The sequence below is a fragment of the Rhinolophus hipposideros genome (assembly GCF_964194185.1).
Source record: "Rhinolophus hipposideros genome assembly, chromosome: 11".
Lineage (NCBI taxonomy): Eukaryota > Metazoa > Chordata > Mammalia > Chiroptera > Rhinolophidae > Rhinolophus > Rhinolophus hipposideros.
The window spans coordinates 50,970,278-50,993,285 of NC_138057.1; the positions used below are offsets into that span (position 1 = coordinate 50,970,278).

General features: G+C 48.7%; 1 protein-coding gene across 1 annotated transcript; it reads right to left on the reverse strand.

The window, feature by feature from the left end:
- Positions 1–1,305: 1,305 nt before the first annotated feature.
- MYORG (myogenesis regulating glycosidase) lies at positions 1,306–22,719 on the reverse strand (the record flags this gene model as incomplete). The annotated part of the gene is given in 8 exon segments (XM_081066615.1): positions 1,306–5,049; positions 5,053–5,116; positions 9,809–9,895; positions 11,151–11,403; positions 11,629–11,704; positions 12,644–12,759; positions 14,934–15,069; positions 22,585–22,719. Coding segments are annotated over 8 exon segments (3,018 nt in total). The 3' UTR covers positions 1,306–2,898.
- Between the last annotated feature and the right edge of the window lie 289 nt (positions 22,720–23,008).

Consider the following 23,008-nt stretch of genomic DNA (forward strand, 5'->3'; position numbering starts at 1 on the left):
GTCCTCAGTGCCCTGCTAAAGGGTATTCCTCTGCCTCCCTGCCAGGTGATTTAGGCCTTACAGATTACTTTATCCCTCCCCATTCCATTTAGACAGCACACACTGCTTGGTCTAGGGCTTTCCAACAGAACTTTCTGCAACTATGGAAATGTTCTCTACTCTGCAGTGTCCAATATGGTAGCCACTAGTCACACACGGTATTTGAACACTTGACATGTGATTAGTATGCCTGAAGAACAGGGCTTTTTTCTTCCCTCCTTCTTCCATCTCTCCCTCCCGCTCCAGTTCAGGCTGGTGTTTCTCAGTCTAGTTGTGTAGGACACAGCTCCCTGGCCCATGCTGGTATTACGAGCCTTGTGCTCCCCCCCCCCCCCGCCCGGGGCTGAGGCAGTCGGTGCCCGTCGTTGGTTGGCTGCTCACAGCAGCTCACACCAACCTCTGGCTGCTCACAGCAGCCCAGCTCCAGAAGAGCTATTGTTCACAATTTTAGCTGTAGAGGGTGCAGCTCATTGGCCCATGTGGGAATCGAACCGGCGACCTCAGCGTTAGGAGCACGGTGCTCCAACTGCCTGAGCCACCAGGCTGGCCCAAGAACTGAGTTTTTTATTTTGTTTAATTTTAATTTTAAAATTAAAGAAGTGGCATGTGGCTAGTGGCTACCATATTGGACAGCAGAGGTTCCAGGCAGAGATTATCTTTGTCCCTTGTTTACAATAAGAGTTGATAGGAGTTATCATTCATTGAGCACTTACTCTTTGCCAATTATTGCATAAGTGCTTTACAGACAGATCTCAGTGAATCCTAGAAATTCCATTTTAAAGATGAAAAAAACAAGGCTTGAGAGGTTAGGTAAATTGGTTTCACGGTGCAGAGAAAGCTGGTGGGCCATTCAAGTGTGTCATGCTCTCTAGCCATTTAGGGAACTTTCTAGGACCCAGTCTGAGTGTCCTTCTACAATCACTCCACAGCACATGGCTGGCCACCAGGGCCCCGGGAGGCTTATCATTGAGTACTTATTGGTATATGTTCTTGACAAAAAGGGGAGAGGGAAGCTAATTCCATTTACTCCCCATCTCCTGGGGACCAAGGAATCCTGTCTCCCAACATCCCACCTTCAGGTATTTCTTCTCTTGCCTTTCTCCTGGACCACAGTGTCCTTTGGATCACAAACTTAGACTTCAAATGGGTGCTATGTGCAGAGGTTTGGGAAGAGGGTGTCACATGCAGGCCTAGAGAAAGCCACTTGTGCTAGGAGTTGGATCTGGAAAAATCCTTGTCATTTTTAAGCAAGAAAACAAGAAATAGTATTATAATAGCTACCTTTTATTGAGCACCTACTATGCCAGGCACTTTACATACATCTGTGCTTATACTTCCCACAACAACCTGGGAGGTAGGTATTATTATCACCACTTTACATATGAGGAAACTGAGGCTCAGTGAGGTTAAGCAGCTTGTTCAAGGTCATGCAGCTTTGTAGATGAGTGGTAGAATCAGCACTGGAGATGGGCATCTGTGAGTGCCCTTAAACTTTCATTAGGCTTTCTTCACACTGAGAAAACAGAGGGATGGAGCAGTGGGCAAAGGCCTGCCTTCTCTAGCGGGTGAGGAACCGGTTCTATGGTCCAAGTTGAAGGAAGCTAAGCCCTGCCTGTTTCCCACCTGCCCCCTTTGGCAAGCCACACCTTTCACCGGACTCAGCTGTAAAGTGAGGAAAAACTCTCTGGCTGAGATTGTTCTTCTTAGAAAGGGAAAATGGCTGAAATGAAAGCCCTTACCCTGTGTGTGTATTTGCAGGCAGTGATGTGAGCGTGTAGTTTGTGTGCTGAAGCACACCACCACCAGAAGAACATTGTTCTCTTTTAGGCCACACCCCTGCCATGTGTACAGGGAGTGAGGCAGCAGAGGAATCTTGAAAGGGCTGTTGATTTCCTTCCACAGTCCCTGGGACACCAACTGGGAGGAGGCCAATTCAACAATCAAAGCCTCAAATTTGCTCCCTGCCTCCTCCCTCCAGGCTTCTCTAGCCTCGGGGTGCTGTGTTCATTCAGTAGATGCAGGGACATATGGTCTCTCTCTCTCTCTCTCTCTCTCTCTCTCTCTCTCTCTCTCTCTCTCTCTCTCGTTCTTGAGTTAAGGCACCAAGTCTAGCCTGTATGACCTTGCAAGTCTGTGCCCATCAGGTGCCCATCAGGTGGTAGCCCTGGCCCAAGTGTATACACAGATGAGTTAGTACGGTGTTAGAAGTCTCTTCACAAATGAGGGACAATGATTATGGCTCCATGCTGAGCCCAGTCCTCCTGTATTTTGCGAGGGGACCTCCTGCCTCCTTGTCAGAGGCCAAGTATCCCCATCCCTTCTCAGCAGCTGGGGTGGGCCCAGGTCAGCCACAGTTCAGGCCCGTGCAGGGAACTCAGGGCCTGGCTTCCAACTCCAAGAATGTGCCCTTTCTAAGTGTGGCAGGGGGCTATTTTAGGACCTTAAAGAGGATCAAGTCCTCACTTCAAAAGGACAAAGATAGTCACTCAGGCCAGGATGGCAAGTAAGGTTTCTTTTTGTGCTTTTAAAATCCAACCATGTGTAACAGGAAGAGAACTGACCTTTTTCCTCTGAAGTCACTCACCCTACCCCTACCCCAGGAAACAGGTTTCTGCAGCCTGGAGTGGGTATGGAGGGAAAGGGGGTTGTTAGGATTGTTCATTGGAGAGGGAGGTTGCTTCAGTGCCCGGTCCCCTGGCCCTACAGGAGCTGGGGCAGCACATTTATGTCAGCACCCACTTAGTGGGTGGTGCAGAGGTAGGGACTTTCTGGGGATACACGGTGTGATTATGATGGAGAGTTAAAGGTCTGCATGAAGACTGAGATTAGTGCTGTGGGGTTTCCCGGTCCTGGGCTGGGTCAGGACGCCCAGATGAAATAGGCAACTTCGTCCAAGTCAACGGGGTAATCGGTGAGCAGCACTGGTGTCTTGTCAAAAAGCTCCCCCTTGTAGCTGCGCCACTTGCCTGCTGGCAGGTAGACATCGCGTTCTTGCTTGCCCGGCTCCAGTACGGGCGCCACCAGCAGCGTGTCCCCGATAAGAAACTGCGAGTCGATGCGGTGTGCAGTCTCATCGCCCGGCGCAATCCACCAGAGGGGTCGCACGATGGGGTCACCAGTGTCAGTGACCTCACCTGCCAGCTCAAGCAATAGCGGTGCCACTAGGGAGGCCCTCAGTGAGGTGAATTTGTGCGCGATGGCTACCACTTCGGAGTCGTATTGCCAGGGTGGGACCGAGAACTGCATAGCGGGCATGAAGGCGGCCACCTCCAGCCAGCGCACGTAGAGCTCGCGCTCGGGCACATCGCCGCCACCCGCTACGCGCTCGGGCACCACGTTGCCCCCCACCATGTCCGGCAGGATGAACGGGTAGCCCAGCATGCTGACGGTGAGCACAGCCGGGATGAGCGAGCGCAGACCCAGGTCGTAGCCCCACACCGAGTCGCGGTCCACCAAGCGGAAGAAGCACGAGATGTTCTGTGACTGGTAGCCCACCCGGACCTCGGCCAGCGAGAAGAAGGGCAGCGCCATCTCGGTGTAGCGCCGGCTCCATATGTTGGGGTCCGGCAGCGGCCTGTAGGTGCTGAAGTCCTGCGGCAAATAGCTCACCTCGCCCGCGTCGAACTTGAAGGAGGCCACTGCGTAGTGCGAGCGCAGCCGCCGCAGGTGCCCCTGGAACCAGTCGCGGGCCTCGGGGCGCGTGAAGTCGAGCACCGCGCCGATGCCGTTCCACCAGCGCACCAGCGCGGGCAGGCGGCCGGTGGGTTCTCGCACGAACAGCTCGCGCTCCACGCCTTCGCCGAAGGACGACGAGTTGTAGTTGACGAACGGGTGTACCCAGAGCGTGACTTGAAATCCAGCGTCCCGCAGGCGGAGGAACATGTCACTGGCATTGGGGAACTTGGCCTCATCAAAGTCGAAGTCACCATACGCAGGTGTGTACATGTCGTCGATTTCCAGGTGGCTGCTGTTGAAGTGGTGCTGGCGGATCTGCTGCGCAAACCGCTGCACCTTGTCCTGGTTCACCGCGCGCCCATACAGCACCCACGTGGACCAGATGGGGTCCCGGAAGGTCTCGGGTGCTGGCACCCTAGACGGCTTGTTGAAATAGCGCCGCACCATGTACTTGTGGATGGAGGTGACATCTGAGCCAACACACACACGGTAGCTGAGCTCTGGCGCCGCGGCGAGGCCGGCCGGTGGCTTGTAGGGAGTGTGGTGGTACCGCGCCTGCAGCCGCAGTGAGCGCTCCGTGCTGTTCCAGCCCAGGTGAAAGGGCACTGAGTCGTTGACCTTGATGGCAGCTGCGCGCGATGACAGCCAGTAGCGCTCGAGGATGCCTCCGAATGCTGCATCGGAGGAGTAGACGTCGCTGGTGACGAAGGGCTGCGGCTCCTGCTGGCCTTCCAGGCGGATGGGCCAGTGCTGGGTCCTCATCTCGGCGCCACCGTACCAGTGCGCCGCTGCGTCTCCCAGGAACATGGCATGCTCCACGGCGAGCCCCGGCGCCGCCTCTTCCCAGCGCACGCGGTAGCACATGACTGTGTCCTTAGGTCGAACAGTCTGGATGAAGAAGTGCAGTGGCCGCCCATCGGCGGTGCGAGAGCAGCCCAGCAGGGCACCGTCGCGGCTGCAGGAGTCGAGGTCCAGCGCCCCGGAGCGGAAGGCCAGGCGGAAGACCTGCTCGCCCTTCTGGTTACGGATGGAGAAGCCGCCAAGGTTCAGGTCCAACAGCTCCGCACGCAGACGTTCCGCCTTGCGCAGAGAAACGCTATAGTAGCACCAGGCCACGACTGCAGCCAGCACCAGCAGCAGCCCCAGCAGGGCCGAGCCCAGCAGCGGCCTCAGCTCTTTGGATGGCTTGGGCTTGACAGGAGAGAAGTTGTCAGGCAGGAAGGTGTACATGGCTGTGGCTGAGAGGGCTTCTGGACTCTTATGGCCTATGTGGCTCCCAGGGCGGCGGCGGGGGTTGGTCTGACTCTTCTCCTGAGGGTTTTCAGGCATCAGCCCTTAGTTAAGGAAGGAGCAGGCAGTGGGGCCACCTGACAAAGTCCATCTGAACCTGGCCTGCCAGAGTCTGGAAGGGGAAGAGAGAGTTGGAACTGACCTTCGCATTCCATAGTATTTCCATTTGCTGCAGCAAGAAAGAAGAGGTGTATACTTTGGAAAGGCTTGACAAGTGGCAAAGGTCAATCAGGACTTACCAGGACAATCTGTGTCTTACCCACCCTTTCTCAAGGGCCCTAATGCTTGCCAAAATTAGTCAGGACTCTAGTTGGGGAAAGGAGATGGCATGCATCCATTTTCATGGGAAAGAAACAAACATAGACGGGGTCAGGGAGCTGTCAGATCACACATGGGGACAGTTCAAGCTGAAGAGAAGGGAAGGGATCTGTAGATGGCCTGGTTTCCCAGAGTGGGGAAACCTACCATGTGGTCATGGTAGGAGAGGAGAGATAACCCAGTCAGCTCCTTGAGACCTTTAATAGGGCAGTGAGTTGGCTTCCCTGCCCCCCAGAAGGGGAGAGAAGATGAGGAACAGCTCAGGCATGGAATTTAATCTGGAGTCAGAAGCCAGATTAAACCTGGAGATTAGGGTTGGAGTCAGCAGCTTGGCTAAGGGGCCATGGTGGTTTCTCAGATCTTTTGCCCTCAAACTCCACCCTGCTTTTAAGCATTGTTCACCAAGTCCATTTCCCTGCCCACCTTCCTGTTCTGCTCCCAGCACCACATCTGTGGGCCAGCTACCACGTGGCTTTAGCTCTGCCATTCGTCCACCATCCTGCTGCCCCTGCCCTAGTTTAGGCACTATCTTCTCTCCCCTGTATTACTACAACACTTCTATAGCCCTCCCAGTCTGCAACTTCTTTCCCCCAATGCCTTGTGCTTGTAACAACCATAGTGATCTTTCTAAAGAACTTTTGAGACCACATCTCTTCCTAGTTTAGAGAGCTGCTCATGACCCCCATGATGAAGTTCAGAAGCATAAGCTTTGCAATTGAGTCTCAAGGGATGACATGGTCTCATCTACCTTTCTGATTCCATTTCCGGCCAGGCCTAGCCTATGACTACCAAGCTCATTCCTTCTGCAACCTAAATCCATCAGGTCACCTGCTTTAGGAGATTTCACCCACCTACCTTGGGCCAATGTCTCTCCCCAACCGACCAGCTCTCCAGGGATCAGACCGCCCCCCACCCACTACATACCTTCGTTCTCACATACAGTATGCTAAACATCCAGATATGACTGCTGGGAAACTTAGACTTGGGGGCGAGATGTGTGTCACAATCTGCTGTTCAAGACCACTGACCTTTCCTGTTTCAGCCCTCAGGGCAAAGTCTAACAAAGAAATAGTCCTAGCCAGGTGCATACACAGACACACACACTGCCAGCCAGCTGGCTGCTCTAGCTAGGGAGAAGGAGAGAGCGAGACTGGCAAACAGTAATTAGTCTCCTCCTGGATGCCAGTGTCTGTTTCTAAGTCCCCCCCCCAACTTCCCAGGAGATGCCAGAACTTTCAGGGTTTTCACCGCCCCTACCTCTCCCATGAAGATACCATCAAGAATGCCAGGTGCAGATCAGAATTTTGATCCTAGATGTCAATATACAGCTCCCCACAATGCCCCCCTAAGGCACTCTCTCAGGGCCCCATTCTCCACTCAGTGCCCCTCCACCACTCCCTAGGTTGTCAGTTCCAGCTGGTCTGGAACAGCTTCTTACTCCCTTCCTCTCAACCCACACAACTTAGCTTGCACAACTCTCCACCACACTATGACTCCCCTTCCTGGAGATAGGCACAAGTTAGAAAAGCTCTCCTGGGAAATGCAGTTAGTAGCCTTTACCCTATGCCCTTAAGCTAAGCAGAACCCAAAGAAGGCCTTAGGTGGCCCAGGCCAAACCTGCTATACATTTATATTAATTCATTCAAACAACCAAGGCCCCAATATGGGCTCCAATAAGGGAATAAGGGCGGGAGGTCTGTATCTGAATAGGACCCCCTTCTTCTCAAAACTTTCATATTAAATCAGACCATCTCGTGACCCACGGAAGCATGGAGAGGGCACAAAGGTGACCTCAAAAGCCTTTTCCAGCACGTAAGTTCTGAGAATTTTAACTTTCTAGGATTCTAAGATTTTTTGATGAAAGACAGAAGCCCACAGACCTGGGCACCCACTCCATGCAGGCCCTGTGCTGCTCTCCCAAATGCTACCACAGCAGCCACTCTAACATTAAAGCAGAAGAGGAGGCATAGCGATAGTACCCACTGTAAAGATGAGGAAACAGTGGCCCAAACAGAAAAAGAAAATTGCTTGAAGTCACCCAAGGAGCAAGGTTGCCTGAATACAAAATCCCAGATTAACGCTACACAGCATAAGTTTTAGGAGATGGGAGGTAATAGTCTGACAGGCTGTCTGAATACAGCAGAGGAGAGCTCTGTGGTCAAGCGGCTGGGACAGGCTTCCATTAAAGTGGGTGTGGGCATGGTGAGGCCCGTTTCCCAAAGGGCTGGCGCTGCTGCTTGCTCCAGGAAGACTTCTTGAGGGTGGGACAGGGGCAACTTTAATGGCATCTGGTACCAGGGCTGTGGGGGAAAAACTGTGGTTCTGGTGTTAAGGGTGGCGCTAGAGATCCCTGTAATCTGCAGCATTTGCCATCCGACCAACCACAGGCTAATGCTGGCAGGTGGGGTCTGCCCTAGCCAAGCCTCTCTCCACTGAACACTCAACCTTAATCTTGTCTGCCAGTCCCGAGTCGGGTATGAGGGGGTGGGCCCGGCCTGGCCCAATTGAAGGGAGGCCATTCCAAGCAGAGTCGTTTGTCGAACACAATTCCCAGGGGAATGTGTGGAAATGTCAAAGGCAACTCGATACGACCCATCTCCCGGTCCTGCTCAGCGGCGGGGTCCGGGGGAATCGAGTGACTGCTAATACAGCCTGGAAATACTCTACCCCCACCCCCAGGGCCCCGCACAACAGCTACAAAATCCAAAGGGACAGACTGAGGTCAAGGGGCCTGTCTCCCATTGGAAACCTCGGCAACTCAGGTGTCCTCCCACTCAGCGGTATGAGCGAAAGTTAAGGAAGTGTGCTCCCTCAGAAACTCCCCAAGGTCCTCCCGCTGGGCTCACTCACGGCAGTGACCCCAGAAGTGGGGGTGAAGCGAGGCTCCTGCAGATATCCACGCTAGCCGGAGTTGAGCTGCTACTGCGCGGAGCGAAGCGCTGCCCAGTTGGGGACAGCTGAGGCCCTCCTCGGGTCCCGCCCTCTGACTGCCCGGCCACGCCCGGGTCATTCGGTCTCGCCTGGGGAACTCGGAGTCCAGCCCAGCTCCTGGCGTCCGACCCCTCCTACCACATCGTCACGACGGCTTGAGGCCCCGCCCCTTGGCCCCCAGGTTCCTCCCATGCTCTGTGCCCAGCTTCGGGCATCTCAGGCCAGCCGCAAGCCGGGTGCCTCCCGGCTCCGCCCTCGCCTTCAGGCCCGCCCCCGCTGGGCCGTTGCTTACCCTCCTGTGGGCGGGGCTCTGCTCTACGCCTACTGGGAAATGTAGTTCTGGAGAAAGGAGCAGCTGTAGAAAGTTGAGGTTCTTACATCGCCGCAGTAAATTTGGGGTGTGTATGAGAAGGAGCGAGACGCAGGGTAAAGGAGCAGGGCTGGCCCTTGGGATTCCTTCCCCTCCAGATGTGACCAGGTGGAGCTGTCTTGGTATAACGCTCTCACTAGCTCTCCCATATGGAAAAAAGTTCCCCATATGGAAAACGGGTAGCAGAATTCCGGGAGAATCTCAGCGGCTCAACATAGGGAACATACAATCAAGAACCACATGGAGGGATCTTGGTTTCACCACCAAGGAGTCCCAAGCTGTCAGTTTCCATCTGATCAGACCAGCAGTGTCCGAGGTCAGGTACTGAGAAGACCAGTTTCCACAAGGTAGTTTACAACGTCTCTTTCCCCCCCTCCCCCATTGGAAATGCCTGTACTGAGAGGAGGTGGTTGTGCCCCCTCACACCCCTGCCCCAAGGAGGAGTGAGGTTCAAAAATACTGAAGATCCCAGAACACCCCACCCCTTGCTCCCTGAAGGCATAGAAACAGCTTGTTTTGTAAATTAAAATTTCTTGGTCATGAAACCCTCCAAAATGGGGTAAATGAAGTATGGGGTGAAAAGATTATTTATTGCTCAGCCCCCTTGGCTTAGCCAGCCCGGGCTCTACCAGCAGTGGTATTCAGGGTACGCTTCCGACACAAACTCAGGGTGGATGACATAGTTGTTTCTCTGGGGGCCACCAGTCTTCTTGAAGTGACTTGTGTCCCATCTGTGGGGAGAGATGGGAGCCAGCCCTTTTGGTCCTTCATCTGATGCAATCTCAATGCTCACCTTATCCCAACACTTTGCCCCTATTATTGACCCTCGGCTCTACCACTGACTTCCTGGACCTCAGGTTCTACCGTTAAGTTTCTGATTCCCAATACCCTCTCCCTAATATTGACATCTCATCCTCTACTTCAAGCCTTGAACCTAACGCCCTGATGATCCCTTAACTCTAGGCCTCGCTGCCAACCCTAACTCCTCAATGCAGGCCTCCGAGTCCTCGTGGGATCCTCCATTTCCATGCCAGTTTTCACATCCCCATGGCACTAGCGCCCCCTGGTGGCACCCTTCCAGTCAGTGCATCGCGGCTGACAGTTCCCACCCTAGTCCCCCGGTCCCCCGCCGCTCCAAGGGAACAGCCACCAGTGTGCATGTGCTTTTGCCTGTGCCAGACTTACCTAAGGTTCGGACATGGGTAGTATGACGGCGGGGGAGTTATAACAGCACATCGCATTCCGGGCCGGTGCTCGTAGGGCAATACACTCCTGGAGGAGGAAGCAGTAGGTAGGGAGGGGTTGGGCCTTTTGATTTCTCCCTACCCCCTTACTCCCCAGCGCAGACCAAGACTCCGAGCAGCGCTTCAGGTGTCAGTCCTACAGCTCGGAGATCCTCCCCTGCGTCCGCCCAGCCCTTCACGACCTCATAGAAGCATCGCCTCTGGGAAGACACCTGGAAGTCCTCCTCCCCTTAATTAAGGCCTCGTTTCTGCTGCCCAGGCTGGGCCATGGAGCACCGATGGACTCTGGGAAGTGTCGGGCCCTAGTCCTTGAGGACCTGGGAGCCCTTCGATCCTCGCCATGGGACGGCAATTACTCCACATTACCGACGAGGCGAAGTTTCTGAGGCTCAGGCACTTTCTTGCTCTGCCCTAAGCCCTTGTAAGGGATAAGACCCTGTTTTGCAGAAGGAATCAGGCTCTCTCTGCCTGGAGAGGGGTGGGAGGGGTATCACCGCGGAGTTAGGGACAGGGTTCAGGCAGGAATACCCCCTGTACAGCTCTCTATACTGACGTGGAAACTAGAGTTTTCCCAGGCTGCCGGGTGCAGGGAGAAGGCTGCGCTACCTTCTGGGCTGCGGCTGAGCTCTCCGACCTCAGTTTTCTGTGTGCAGTAAACCTGTGAGACTACCTCTGGAGGTGGTGGGGGCTCGGAAAAGCCCAGGCCCCTTCAGTAATGCCATGTCCTTGTTCACTTAGCACTCGGCAACGACCCTGCCAATTACCGACGGTGACCCGACATCCAAGAATAGAGCACACTTTTCTGAGAACACGCGGTATTCTGCAGACTAAAACCTGCGTCTCCAGGGCCGGGTGTCCAGGTAGGGGGGGTGGGTAGGGGATACTACTAGTGTGCGGGGGTTTCTTCCTTTTTTTTTTTTTTTTTTTTTTTGCGGGATTTCTTCCTCAACAAAACCCTCAGGCGGGGCCTCCAGATCAGATACAGAAGCCAGGTTGACCTTGAGCCCAGTTGCGGAGGGACAGGAAACTTAGGGGAATCTTCTTGTAAATTCTCCCACTTCAGTGGTAGGCTCAGGCCCGGGGGCCTGAGAGGGGGACAGGGCGCGGCCAAGTCAGGGGGCAGAGCGGCTGGAGGCGGAGGTGGGTGTGGGGTCTGGTGTAGAGGCAGGTCCAGGCTAAAAGTGGCGTGGGATGGAGCGCGGGCTGCCCTGGTAGGGCTGGGCTGCAGGGCCGGGGCTTCTTTGGGGGCGGGGCCCGGGCGAGCAGGGCGGGGCCCTGCGAACCTTACAGTCGGCTGTACTGGGCACAGAGGCTGCAGGTGGCGTTCCGTGCAGGGTGCCCCGGTGACGCAGTAGTCCATACCGCGCAGACAGTAGTGGCGGCCGGAGCAAGCGCTTTCATAACCCCGGAAGGGCAGGCGGCCCGGCAGCAGGTCCACGCACCCACATTGGGGCGCTATCTGCGGCAGCCGCTGGTTCCGCTGCAGCCGCTGGTTCCGTGACAGCGAGTTCAGCATGTTCACCACCACCTCGCGCTCTGGGCCCGCAGGTCCCCAGCCCGGGAGACCCACACAGAGAGTCACAAGAAAGGGAAAAGACAGGGTCAGTGACGGAGAGATGGAGACAAAAAGAGGGTCAGATAGAGAAAGGGTTACATCCTCTCCAGAGCCCTCCGGCTTCATTTACTTCATCCCCCAGGTCCCCATTCTACTCTCCTGGCCTCCCGCTCCCCTTTCCCACCCACTGCCCCACTATCTGTTACCGTAGGCATTGAGTCGCTCTGGCTTAGGAGGGTACTCCAAGGGCATTCCTCGAACTACTGTCTCCATCCCCGCCTCCTGGAAGTGGCACACACTACCTCAAGCTCCATTTTGGGGTTTCTCCCAGAACAACCAGACCAATCCCAGGCCCCACCTTATCCCACCCTCCAGATGTTCCCCTCTTTCCCAGGCTCTGAGTGTGCGAGGTTGTCACTGGGCAACACATTTACTTTGCCTGTGTGGGGTGGGAAGAGGAGAGGGAAGGAGTGAAACTATAGGTGGACCCTGGCCTCTGCTAACCCAGCTTCAGGGTTTGCCTTTGATTTTACCTCTTTGTCTAGCTGACTCAGATCGGTGTCTCTCTAACAGGAGGTTTTCAATATTGTCTGCCTCAGAATCACCTGGGGAACTTGTGAAAAGTTCTGATTCTTGAGGAAGTTCTGATTCAAAAGGGTTCAGTCAACCTGAGGTCAGGCCCTGTTAAGAATCCCTGCTCTGGTCTAGGATCATCTTCCATCCCCTTTTCTCTCAGGCCTGGGGCTGCTGTTTGGACTCCTTCCTCTCTCCTTGGGAGACTCCTACATTTACCTACAAGCCTCTGGGTGGCCTTATTCTTCTTTTGTTCTTATTCTTCTTTGTGTTTACATCACAAAGGAGGGGAGAGTGGAGCAAGCTGACTCAGCCTATCACTGACTCAGTGGGAAGGAGCCAAGTGGCTAGCTTCAGGAAGGTAGCACATCAAGAAATGCACATTAGCCTTGTCCTCATAGAACGGGGCAGAGACTGGGACCCAGGTGACCCAGTCCCCAGAGACTGGGCCCCAGAGCCCCAGTACAGCTCCACTCCTGAGCTCCTTTGTCTCCTAGAAAATACAAATCCCAGTTTCACAGAGAGAGCTCTGTAGCATTGTTGATGGAAAAAGGATGAGGAACTAATGGTGAAACATCGTCACAGTGGTTTGGGAGGTAGAGGGGGGTGTGCCTCCCAGACCCCAGATGTACTGGGCACAGTAGATACCTTAGGTAGCCGGGGAAAGTATGTGGTATATTTGTTCCAGCCAGTGCAGTTGTAAGGTCCCATCCTCCATGCGTTATACTGGTCATTGCACAAGTAGTTTGGGTAGCATTTGTCTGCTTGATCATAGGGATGGAGACATAAGACAGTATATTATTCCTTACTCCACCGCTGAATCTGGGATCTCCAGCACAAAATTGGACGCTCACTGATAATCCCTCAGGCCAAAGCCCAGCTTGGCCCCACACTTGTCTTAAAGACACTGAAATGCAGCCCATTTCCCACCTAAGGCTTGCTCCTGAGTGGGGTCTGGATCCTTCGAGGGGATCACTTTTCATCTTGGCACCACCCTCTCTGAATCAGTCAACCTGGAAACAGGGCATCCTCCTAATTCTTCCCTCTTTATCATCTTCCACACCCATTCTCCAAAATTTGTTTATTCTGCCTCCTTAAAAATCAGTTGAATCTATCTCCACTTCCAGTCCCCCATAATCTCACCCCTGTATCTCTGCAGTGCCTTAACCAGGAGACAATATAATGTCGTGATTAATAGAATGGACTCTGCAGAAAGACTGCTTGTTTTCAGATATTAGCTATATGTGACCTTGACTGAATTAATTTTACAGTGTCTCATTTCCCTCAATTTTAAAATGGGGTAGTATCTTGGGGTACTATCTTGGGGTACTAAATTATTGTCTACCTCCTAGGGTTGTTGTGCCATTTCAATGAATATATATAAAATACTTAGAAATTTAGAAAACTATCATTATTATTATCAGACTACTGGTCTCCCTGCCTCATCTTTGAAATCCTACAGTCCAGTCTCTACATAGAAGCTGTGGCACTATTTCACAAACAAAAATCTTACCAAGACACTTCCCTACTTAAAATCCTCCAAGACCCCCCCCCTCCCCCGCCCAGTCACCTAAGTGTCCAACAAAGCCCTCTGGGATCCACTCCCCTAACAGTCTGAAAGAACACATGTGAGAGACATCAGGAAAGGAGGTCTAGGAGCCCTAGAGGTATGTATATGATGAGGCAGGACGTTGGGATTTGAAGTTCTGGATTGATGGGTTGGACACACTGAGTTTGAGATATTTGGGACATTCAAGTAAATATTTGGGACATCCATAGTCAGATGGAGGGTGGAATTCTGGTGAGAGGTCAAGTCTAGAAATAAAGACTGGGAGTTGTCAGTAATTAAAGACATGGGTTAGATAAAAATGGTCTCAGGAGAGGAGTAATGAGAGAAGAGGCCTCAGATTAGCACTCTGAAGAAACCCACATTTCCAAGAATGGGTAGACTAGAGACCCAGGAAATTGAGGCATCAGACTATCTGAGGAAGGAAGGATTTTAAGAAGTGGAGAGTGGTCAGATAGTGAAATGCATAGGGTTGGTCTCACAAGACAAAGATTGAAGAGTCTCGTGGATGTGGTAGTTAAAACCATACAAGAAGGGGTAGCTTGTTACCTCAGTTGGTTGGAGCACAGAGCTGGTAGCACCAAGGTTGCTGGTTCAATCCCCGCATACAAGAGCAGTTTTGATGTTTGAGTGTAGGAGATACAGACCCCCAATTTCAACAAGATGAAGATTTATCATCAATTAATTCAACAAATACTTATAAAATCTGGTGTTGTGAAGAAGACAAGACTCTCTGCTCTTTTGGAATGTACAGACAGACCGATCATAAACATCAAATGAGACAGATCATTTCTCATAAGGAGTATAAGGAGTGAGGGAGTGAGGAAGTAGAAACAGTGAGTATAGACTATGTTTCTGAAAATCTTGACTGTGAAAGGGAGGGGCAGGAGAGAATTTTTAGGCAGGAAGATATTCGAAAAGGCTTCCAGCTAGAGGGAAAAGAGGTGTGATGGGGCCAAGGGATGCAGGAGGGATAGGGAATGTGATGGAAGAGGGTCACTAAGAAGTGGGAGGAGATGGCACTTGGAATACCCTGGGAGGGATTTGTTTGGAGGAGGTTAATACTCCATTTTTCTAGGAATAAGACCCATGCCTCTTCTAGTTCTTTGGCACAGACAAGGAGCTCCCAAAAGTCAGGGACTGAATCTCCTTCAGGGTCAGGGTCAGGGTAATGTCAGGTGGTTGGGAGTCAATCTGGAGTGGGGGTGGTTAAAGAAGCAGCCCAGGTCATGAGTGGGAATAAAACTTTATAGATAGATATAGATATAGATAAAATGAATGTAGAAGTCAGGATCCAAGTTCGGTTCAGGTTGAGGGTCATTGTTGGGGTCACTGAATGGGATCAGAGTTGTGTGAGGGGTGAGGACCTACCTTCCTCTTGAGAGAGCCAGTATTTCTCAGGCAAGTAGGGGTGGCCTGGTATGGAACCCTTACATATGTAGTCCTGTACAGCACCTTTGAGCATCTTCTGCAGGGCTTCAGGGCGCCACATGCTCTGAGACAGGCCCTGGGCAAGAAGAGAGGGAAGGAAATAGCTAGTTGCACGGAGACACCAGCCTTGGGGTCCCATTGGACCTAGATCCAGCTCCTATTGACAAGATCAGCCCAGGTGGATCTCCCAACCCCCATCCCTATGCCAGAAGGATCCCCATGCCAGCCTTGTCCCCATCTGCATAGTTCTTTGTTTGTATTACCCTTTCCTCCTTTCTTTCCATTCAAGGCTAGGGCTTAGAGCCAGGCATTTGCCTTCAGTCAGAGTGGTTTTCTGATGTTTGCATTTATGTCGGTTTATTGACTGGGAGCTCTTTGAGGGCAGAGTTGGGAGCTCCCGTGCTTTTTCTTCCAGACACTACTTGGGAGTAGGCCTGGGTCATCCTCAAAAAAGCAACAGGCCCCTGGTGTCACCTAGAGCCTCAGAAAGGCTGGCTGCCCTGGCAGCTGGCTACCTGATGTAGGTGTTTTGGACAGGGAAGGATCTCTGGGAATCTGACACCTTGAAGGAGATGATAAATGGGATTGGACGCGTTCCTACTTTAAAAGCCAATTTGCTACCTCTAATCTGACCCTGATTCACTGTGGCTTTGATCTTGATACCATTATTAGCCTTGACCCTGACACTCACTTTGCCCTAGTCCTCATCCTACCCTGACCTTGGTTCAGGCCCGGAGCCATTCTGCTTTTTGGGGCTCACCTCATCTTATCCCATCACCCCTTGTTGGGCTAGATCTGTGGAATCCCAGATCAAGGCCTCCCTTTGGGGACCCCTTGTCCTTAACTGAGGGCAGGATGCCAAGTTACCTGTGGGCTCATAGGTCTCTGTAGGCAGCAGGTATGAAAAGGCGGTTGGGCATAGGGGTGAGACACCCAGCAAAGTCAGACACCAGAAAGGATTCCCTCATAGTGGGCAGCAAGGTGCAGGGATGGTGACATCACCATCCACATTTCCTCCTGAAGAGTAGAGGGTTCTCTTGGCTAGGAATGAGACCTTGCTGATTGTAGGGTCCCTATCACCATGAAAACCCTTCAGCTGAGGGGCTTCTTGGATCCTCTGTGCCCAGCTGAGGTTTTGTTCTGGGGGCAGATCCTACACAGTCATACTCCATATGGGTGAAGGGTCCCCATGACTTTGCCCTCCCCTGAACTATACACACACACATAAACATATACACACACATGTCCAGACATACACGTAGATCTATGTACCCAGATACACTCCTAGACACACATACAGATGGACATCTATCTATACATACACACTCAGATATACAGAGAGAGAGAGAGAGAGAGAGAGAGAGAGAGAGAGAGAGAGAGAGAGAGAGAGAGAGAAGTTTAGAAGAACTCACAGAGATCGTTAATTTTTCTGTTAGACGCTTTCCTCGGATGTCTGTCATCTTTGAATGTCTGCTCATGTTTGTGAGTAGACTAAAAAAGCTTTATGGAGGCTTATTGGAGGCTTTGAAATGTGGATGGGTTTTGTCAATCATGAGCATCGTCATAGGATGATCTGGCCAGACTCTTTTTTGCAGACTCTGTCAGTATCTGTAGGTCTGTCCTCTTGGGCTGATCAGATCCTTCAGAAGAGACTCTTTAATCTTTGGCCTGAGGGTAGTGACCTAGCTGCCAGTGTTCTGAGAAACTAGTGGAGAAGAGGGACTCTGGGGGTTTTAGCATTCAGCATATGGAGTTTCATCTGTTTTTAATATGGTGCCCTGCCCTCATCTGGGTCTGGTTTAGCCAGTCCTGAGATTCTCACCAAAAAATAAGCCTTCTGACTTTCGCAGAGATAGGGTGGGCAGTCACCCTACAGTATGGAGGAGGAGGGATTAGTATGTTTAACTGCTTTTTAAACAACTTTCAAATTATCCTTGGTCCTGTTCCATCTTCAGTTCCAGAAAAGCCTGGTATTACTAATTCCTGAGCCTTGTGAAAATTCTGCAGTTTTAAGTTGAATTACGTCTTGTGTTTCCCACTGCTGGCTTTGGATTCAGCTTCCTCAGGTCTGCTAAGGCACTACTTATCTATCATACTTTCCAGCTTCCAAAATTTTGTTGCCATTGTCCCTTCTTTCTCACTATTCTTGTGAGTTATGTCTGAAATATCCATTTACTGTAGTTTTAGAGGGTTTAAGGAGGGAGTCAAAACACATGTGTTCAGTTTTAACCTGAAGAATTATCGTTCTTTATATATCCTATATACTAATCCTTTGTCAGTTACATGTTACAAATATCTTCTCTCAGCTTGTGGCTTGTATCTTCCTTTTTTCTATGGTGTCTTTTGATGAACAGAAGTTCTTAATTTTTAAAAAATTTTTTTTATTGGGGTTAATTTTTTTTAAATTTTTTTATTGGGGAATGTTGGGGAACAGTGTGTTTTTCTAGGGCCCTCAGCTCCAAGTCCAGTCACCGTTTTCAGTCTTTAGTTGCAGGGGGCGCAGCCCACCATTCCATATGGGAATTGAACCAACAACCTTGTTGTTGAGAGCTCAGGCTCTAAACAACATCCAGACACCCCTCTGGAAGCTCAGTGGCAGCTTATTGTCTTCAATGTAGTTGTGGAGGGCACAGCTCACTGGCCCATATGGGAATCAAACTGGCAACCCTGTTGTTCAGAGCTTGCTCTCTAACCAAGTGAGCCATCTGGCCGCCGCCAGAAATTCTTAATTTTAACACAGTTGAATTTATTAATCTCTTATGTAGTGCTTTTGTAACTTGTTTAAGAAATCCATTCACACTCTAAGATAATGAAGACAATGTTCTATATTTTCTTCTAAAAACTATACAGTTTTACTTTCCATATTTAAGTCTTTAATCTGTCGGGTATTGCTTTCGGGGTTTGGTGTGACTTAGGGATCAATTTCATTTTTATCCATATGGATAACCAATTATTCCATTGAGTAGTCTGTCTTTCCCCACAGATTTGTAATGCCACCCAAGCCTAATATATCTTTTCCCATAGCTTTACTTACAATCACTTGTTGTATATTTTCATGTATGTGTGGCTTGATTTCTGATCTATTTTATTTCATTAATCAGTTTGTCTTTCCCTACAGTAAAACTAAATTTTATGCATTTCTGCAGCTTGGTAATGAATATTAATATCTGATTGGGCAAGTCTCCTTCTTCTTTAGGTGTGTTTTAGCTATTTCTTGAGTCTCTGTTTTCTCCATAGATTTTAGAAACAGCTTGTCAAATTCTTTAAAAAATCTTTAAATTTTAATCAGAATTGCATTGACTATTTTTGTGACTCTTCCTTTCCAGAAGCATGTTATACCTCTCCATTTATTTAAATATTAAAAAAAATTAATACTTTTATTTATTTAAGTGTGTTTTTCCAGGACCCATCAGCTCCAAGTCACATAGTTGTTTCAATCTAGTTGTGGAAGGTGCAGCTCACAGTGGCCCATGTGGGCATCGAACCGGCAACCTTGATAAAAGCACCCTGCTGTAACCAACTGAGCTAACCGGCCGCCCCCATTTAAGTATTTTTAAGATATTCAAAGTTTTATAATATTATTCACAGTTTTGCCACATTGTTAGATTTATTTACACTTACCTTTACATTTTGTTGCTAGAATTATACATATATATAAATTATGCTTTCTAAATATTTGTTGTTGATATAAAGAAATGTGATTGACTGTTTATCTTATATTCATTGAAGTTTCTAAATTCTCTTATTCTATTAATTTGTAGATTCTATATATACAACTGTATAATCTGTGGATGAGTTTTTTATTCCTTTCCAATCCTTGCATCTTACATGATAATCTTTTTCAATATACAATTTACATTATATTGTTTTCCAATATTTTGGTTCTTTTTCTAAATTTTAGAAATTAAAAATCATTTTAATTATTTTCTGTAGACAATGTTTGCTTAAATTTATCTCATATTTGCCAATTTCTTAGCTCACTATTCCTTCTTGCATTGCAGACATTCTTTTTGTGATCATCTACTTTCTCTCTAAAGTATATCCTTTACAATTTCTTTATTATAGGTGTGATGGTAGTAAACGTTTTAGTTTTTGTTTGCCTGTAAATGTCTTTATCTTTCTTTTTAATCTTTATTTTGTTCTTGAAAGGAATTGAAAACAATTTCTCTCTGCCTGTATTTAATGTCATCTCTTACGCTGGTGTTATGTAGTTTCACTGTGAAGTACCTAAGTATGGAATTCCTTCTATTTATTCTGTAGCTGTGGATTCATTTCTTTCATTTGTTTTGGAAAATTCAGAACTTTTTTGTCTTCAGATAATGCCTATTCTCCTTTTTGCTCTTTCGTTTGGGGACTCCAAGTAGATGTGTGGTGGGATCATCTCTTTCTGTCTTTCATATTGCTTAATGTTTCTTTCATATATTCTATCTCTTTGTCTCTCTGTGCTGCATTCTGGGAAATTTCTTTCATTCTTTCATTTCACTGACAGACACTCTTAATCTGTGTCTAGTCTGTTGTTTAACCCATCCACTATCCCAATATGAATATTTGGTTTTAACACATATAATTTTCATTTCTAAAATGCCTGTTCAGTTCTTTTTTACATATGTGTGGTATTTTAAAAGTATTATAATCTCTTGTTGTTTTCTCATTTTGATGATTTCAAATTTTTTTAATTCATAATAACTATTTTGTATTCTTTAGCTGTTAATTCCAATATCTGAAGTCCTTAGAGGTTCAAGTCTGTTCTTTGTTGTTTCTGCTGTCATATGGTGGTTTGTTTTCTTATATCTCTTGTTGTGAGTTCAGATTTGATTGACCTTACTCTGTCTGAAGGATGGTTGGAAACCTATGCTGAGGACACTTTTCACCATGGAAGACATACCTTCATTGCTGCGCGCGTGTGTGCGCTAGGGGGCTGGGAGCCAGAGATCACTGAATTTTGTGGTTCAGTTTGGAATTTACAGGGTTAGTTCTTCTATCTTTCAACTAACTTAAGGTTTAAACTCCTACTTTTAGTGCTGATATTGGCATTTGTCTTCCGGGCAATCCTGTCTTCTAAGTATACTTACCACTCACCTCCATGAGAGTCCAAATCAAAATAAAAAATATTTTTTATGCAGAATCTCATTGATATGAAGTAGGAGGGCCCTTCAGAGTTTCTAGATCACCATACTGCCAGAAGCAGAAGCCTTTCCTTCATTCTCAATCCCACTTCTATCTGGCTTTCACACGTCTCTACTCACTGAAGCTGTCTGGCCAGGTTACTAAAGGTTACTCTAAGAGGTTCATTTCTGTGTCAACAACATGTGACACTGACCTGTGTCTAACAATGCTGTCTTTGTTGATCCCTCTTTGACTATGTGCCTATCACTCTGTTTCCTCTTATAGCTCTTCTTCCTTCTACCCCTTTAAATATTAATATTCTCCGAAGTTCTGTCATTGGCCATTTTCTTACTCTTCCTGGGCAATCTCATCCACTATGACTCCAGCTACCACCAATATGTTGCTGATTTTAAAATCTGCTCATACAGCTGTAGCCTAGACTCCTTTCCTTTGCTTCAGCTAAGTTTATCCAACTACCCACCAGACATCTTTTCCTGGAAGTCCTTGAATACTTTTGTCCCCAAATGAACTCCAAATATTTCTCTGTAACCTGCGATTCCAAATGTCAGTTGGTATCCTACCATTCCTCCAGTTGCCAGAGCCCAAAACCCAGGAGTCATTCTAGTTTCTCCCCTCTTCTTTATATCTACATGGTGACGAAGATTTGTTGATCTGCTTCTTAAAATTATCTCCTACTGAGTGTGGAAAAGCAGGCAGGCACTATCATATTTTGCTGGTGGGCAAGTAAATTATTACAAACCTTATTATAGCCACTTGAAGTGTATATCAAAAGTTTTTAAAATATGCATGTCCTTTCTCCTAACAATTTCATGTCTACGAATTTATCCTAAGGGAATAGTTGATGTATACAAAGATATATACATATGTACAAGAATGATTATACTAGCAAACTTTTATAAATAATCTAAATTTCCAATAATATAACATTCCTTAAATATATTTTGGTACATTCATAAAATACTATAGTCATTACAATTACATTACAAAATATTTTTGACATAGGAAAATGTACCTGATATATGGTTATATGAAAAAACCAAGATTCAAAATATTAGTATATAATGACACCATTTTCATAAAAAATATTTGCTTCCTAAAAGGGCATATAATAATAAATTAACAATAACTATTTGGGGTAGTAAGATTATAGTCCTTTTTCCTTTGTGCTTCTCTGAGTTATTCCCATGTTCTGCATTGAGCATATATTTATTTTGTAATTACAAAATATTTTAAATTCTCTCCTATTCAACAAATTCCCTTTTTCACTGCGAAAGTCTTTCCTTACCTCCCACCCACATCCTCCTCCTTTATCCTTTACCATCTCATTGGGCTTCCTGCCCTCAGCCCCAGTTCCTCCAATCTCCTGCCACAGTGGTCAGAGTGGCATAACTCACAATCCAATCATGACACTCCTAGGTTAAAAATCCTGGGGCATTATATCCTCAATTCTCAACACAGACTTGAGATCATTCATGGTCTGCAGTCTCCCCTCTTCCCACAGGGCTAGTCTATTCCTCTGCTACAGCAGTTCTTACTTCTCCACGGGTCTCTGCCCCCAAGCTGCCCTTTCTCATGACTTTATTCCTCTGGAAGCCTCCTTTCTCCTGGATCCCTTAGTAGACCTGCCCTTCAAGTCCTAAGAATGCTCTCCCCTTTCTGCTCTTGTACCAGCACATGCCTCTGTTGGTGCATGGTCCATACTGGGCAATCCTACTTTGTTCACTTGTTTATTGAGAGCGCCTCAAAGGCAGGGCCTGGCCCTTCATTCTTCTAACTGCGTTGTGCTTGGCATATGTAGATACACAGCAAAGTTTGTTGGACGGTACACACAGATAAATTCCCTTAGGCAGTCACAATTAGACTTCACAGGTCTTCTCTCTATTTAGTGAAAGCTGCACAGACCCACGTGGCCACCTGTCTTCAAGTACAGACACACAAGTACAAGGAGGCTGTGATATATGCATAAAAACATGCTTATTGGACATTTTCTGGCCTGTCCCAAAGGCAGTCCTAGGGCTTTTGCACTTTCTGACCACTCTGCTTGGAACTCTATTCTTTCAGTTCCTCACGTGGCTAGTTCTCTCTCATCTAGGTCTTCTATGGCCTCTCTATTTAAGTATTAATAGCGTTCCCTGGTTGCTGTCCATTTCCATCACCCTGTTTATTTCCTTTATAGCATTTTGAATAATTTATAACACTCTTGTTTATTTCTTATTATCTAACTCTTCCCACCTCCTACCTTGGTGGAGTAGGGCACCATGAAGGCGAGATCTTGTACGTGTATATTATTATAAATTCCACACTTAGGCAAATGAGTAACACACACACACACACACACACACACACACACCTACAAATAAGTATAAACACATAATGATAACCACACACTGCTAGTCTCCAGATCAGATACACAGGGCCATACACTCTGGCTTGCTCCTGCCCACCTCCCCCAACCTCCACTTACCCGGGTCACAAACTTGTTGGGTTCCCAGGCCCTCAGAGGTGGGTCCCTATAGACCTCCTTGATGGAGGTAGGAGCCCTGTAGGAGTCACTGTAGGTGCTGATGGGGGTCTTGGTCTTATGGGAGAAGAGGAACATAGTGGGGCCGAAGGGATGCCGTGGTGGGCGCTACCTACCAAGGGCTCCTGCGAAATATTAGCGACCACCCCCTTTCCCAGATGGTTCACAGCTTCAGCCTGGCAGGTGCCTTAGCAGCTGTGACCCCCTCCTGTGGAGGGTCTCTCAACTTCCTTCCAGCACAGCCTTCCTGCTCCTACCCCACCCTGTTTCCCCCTGCAGGATGGGCACTGCCCATTATGATATCACCCGGCTCAGTCCCAGGCCTGGGGAGGTGCAGACGTCCAATTCTCTCTTTACCCCCAGCCTC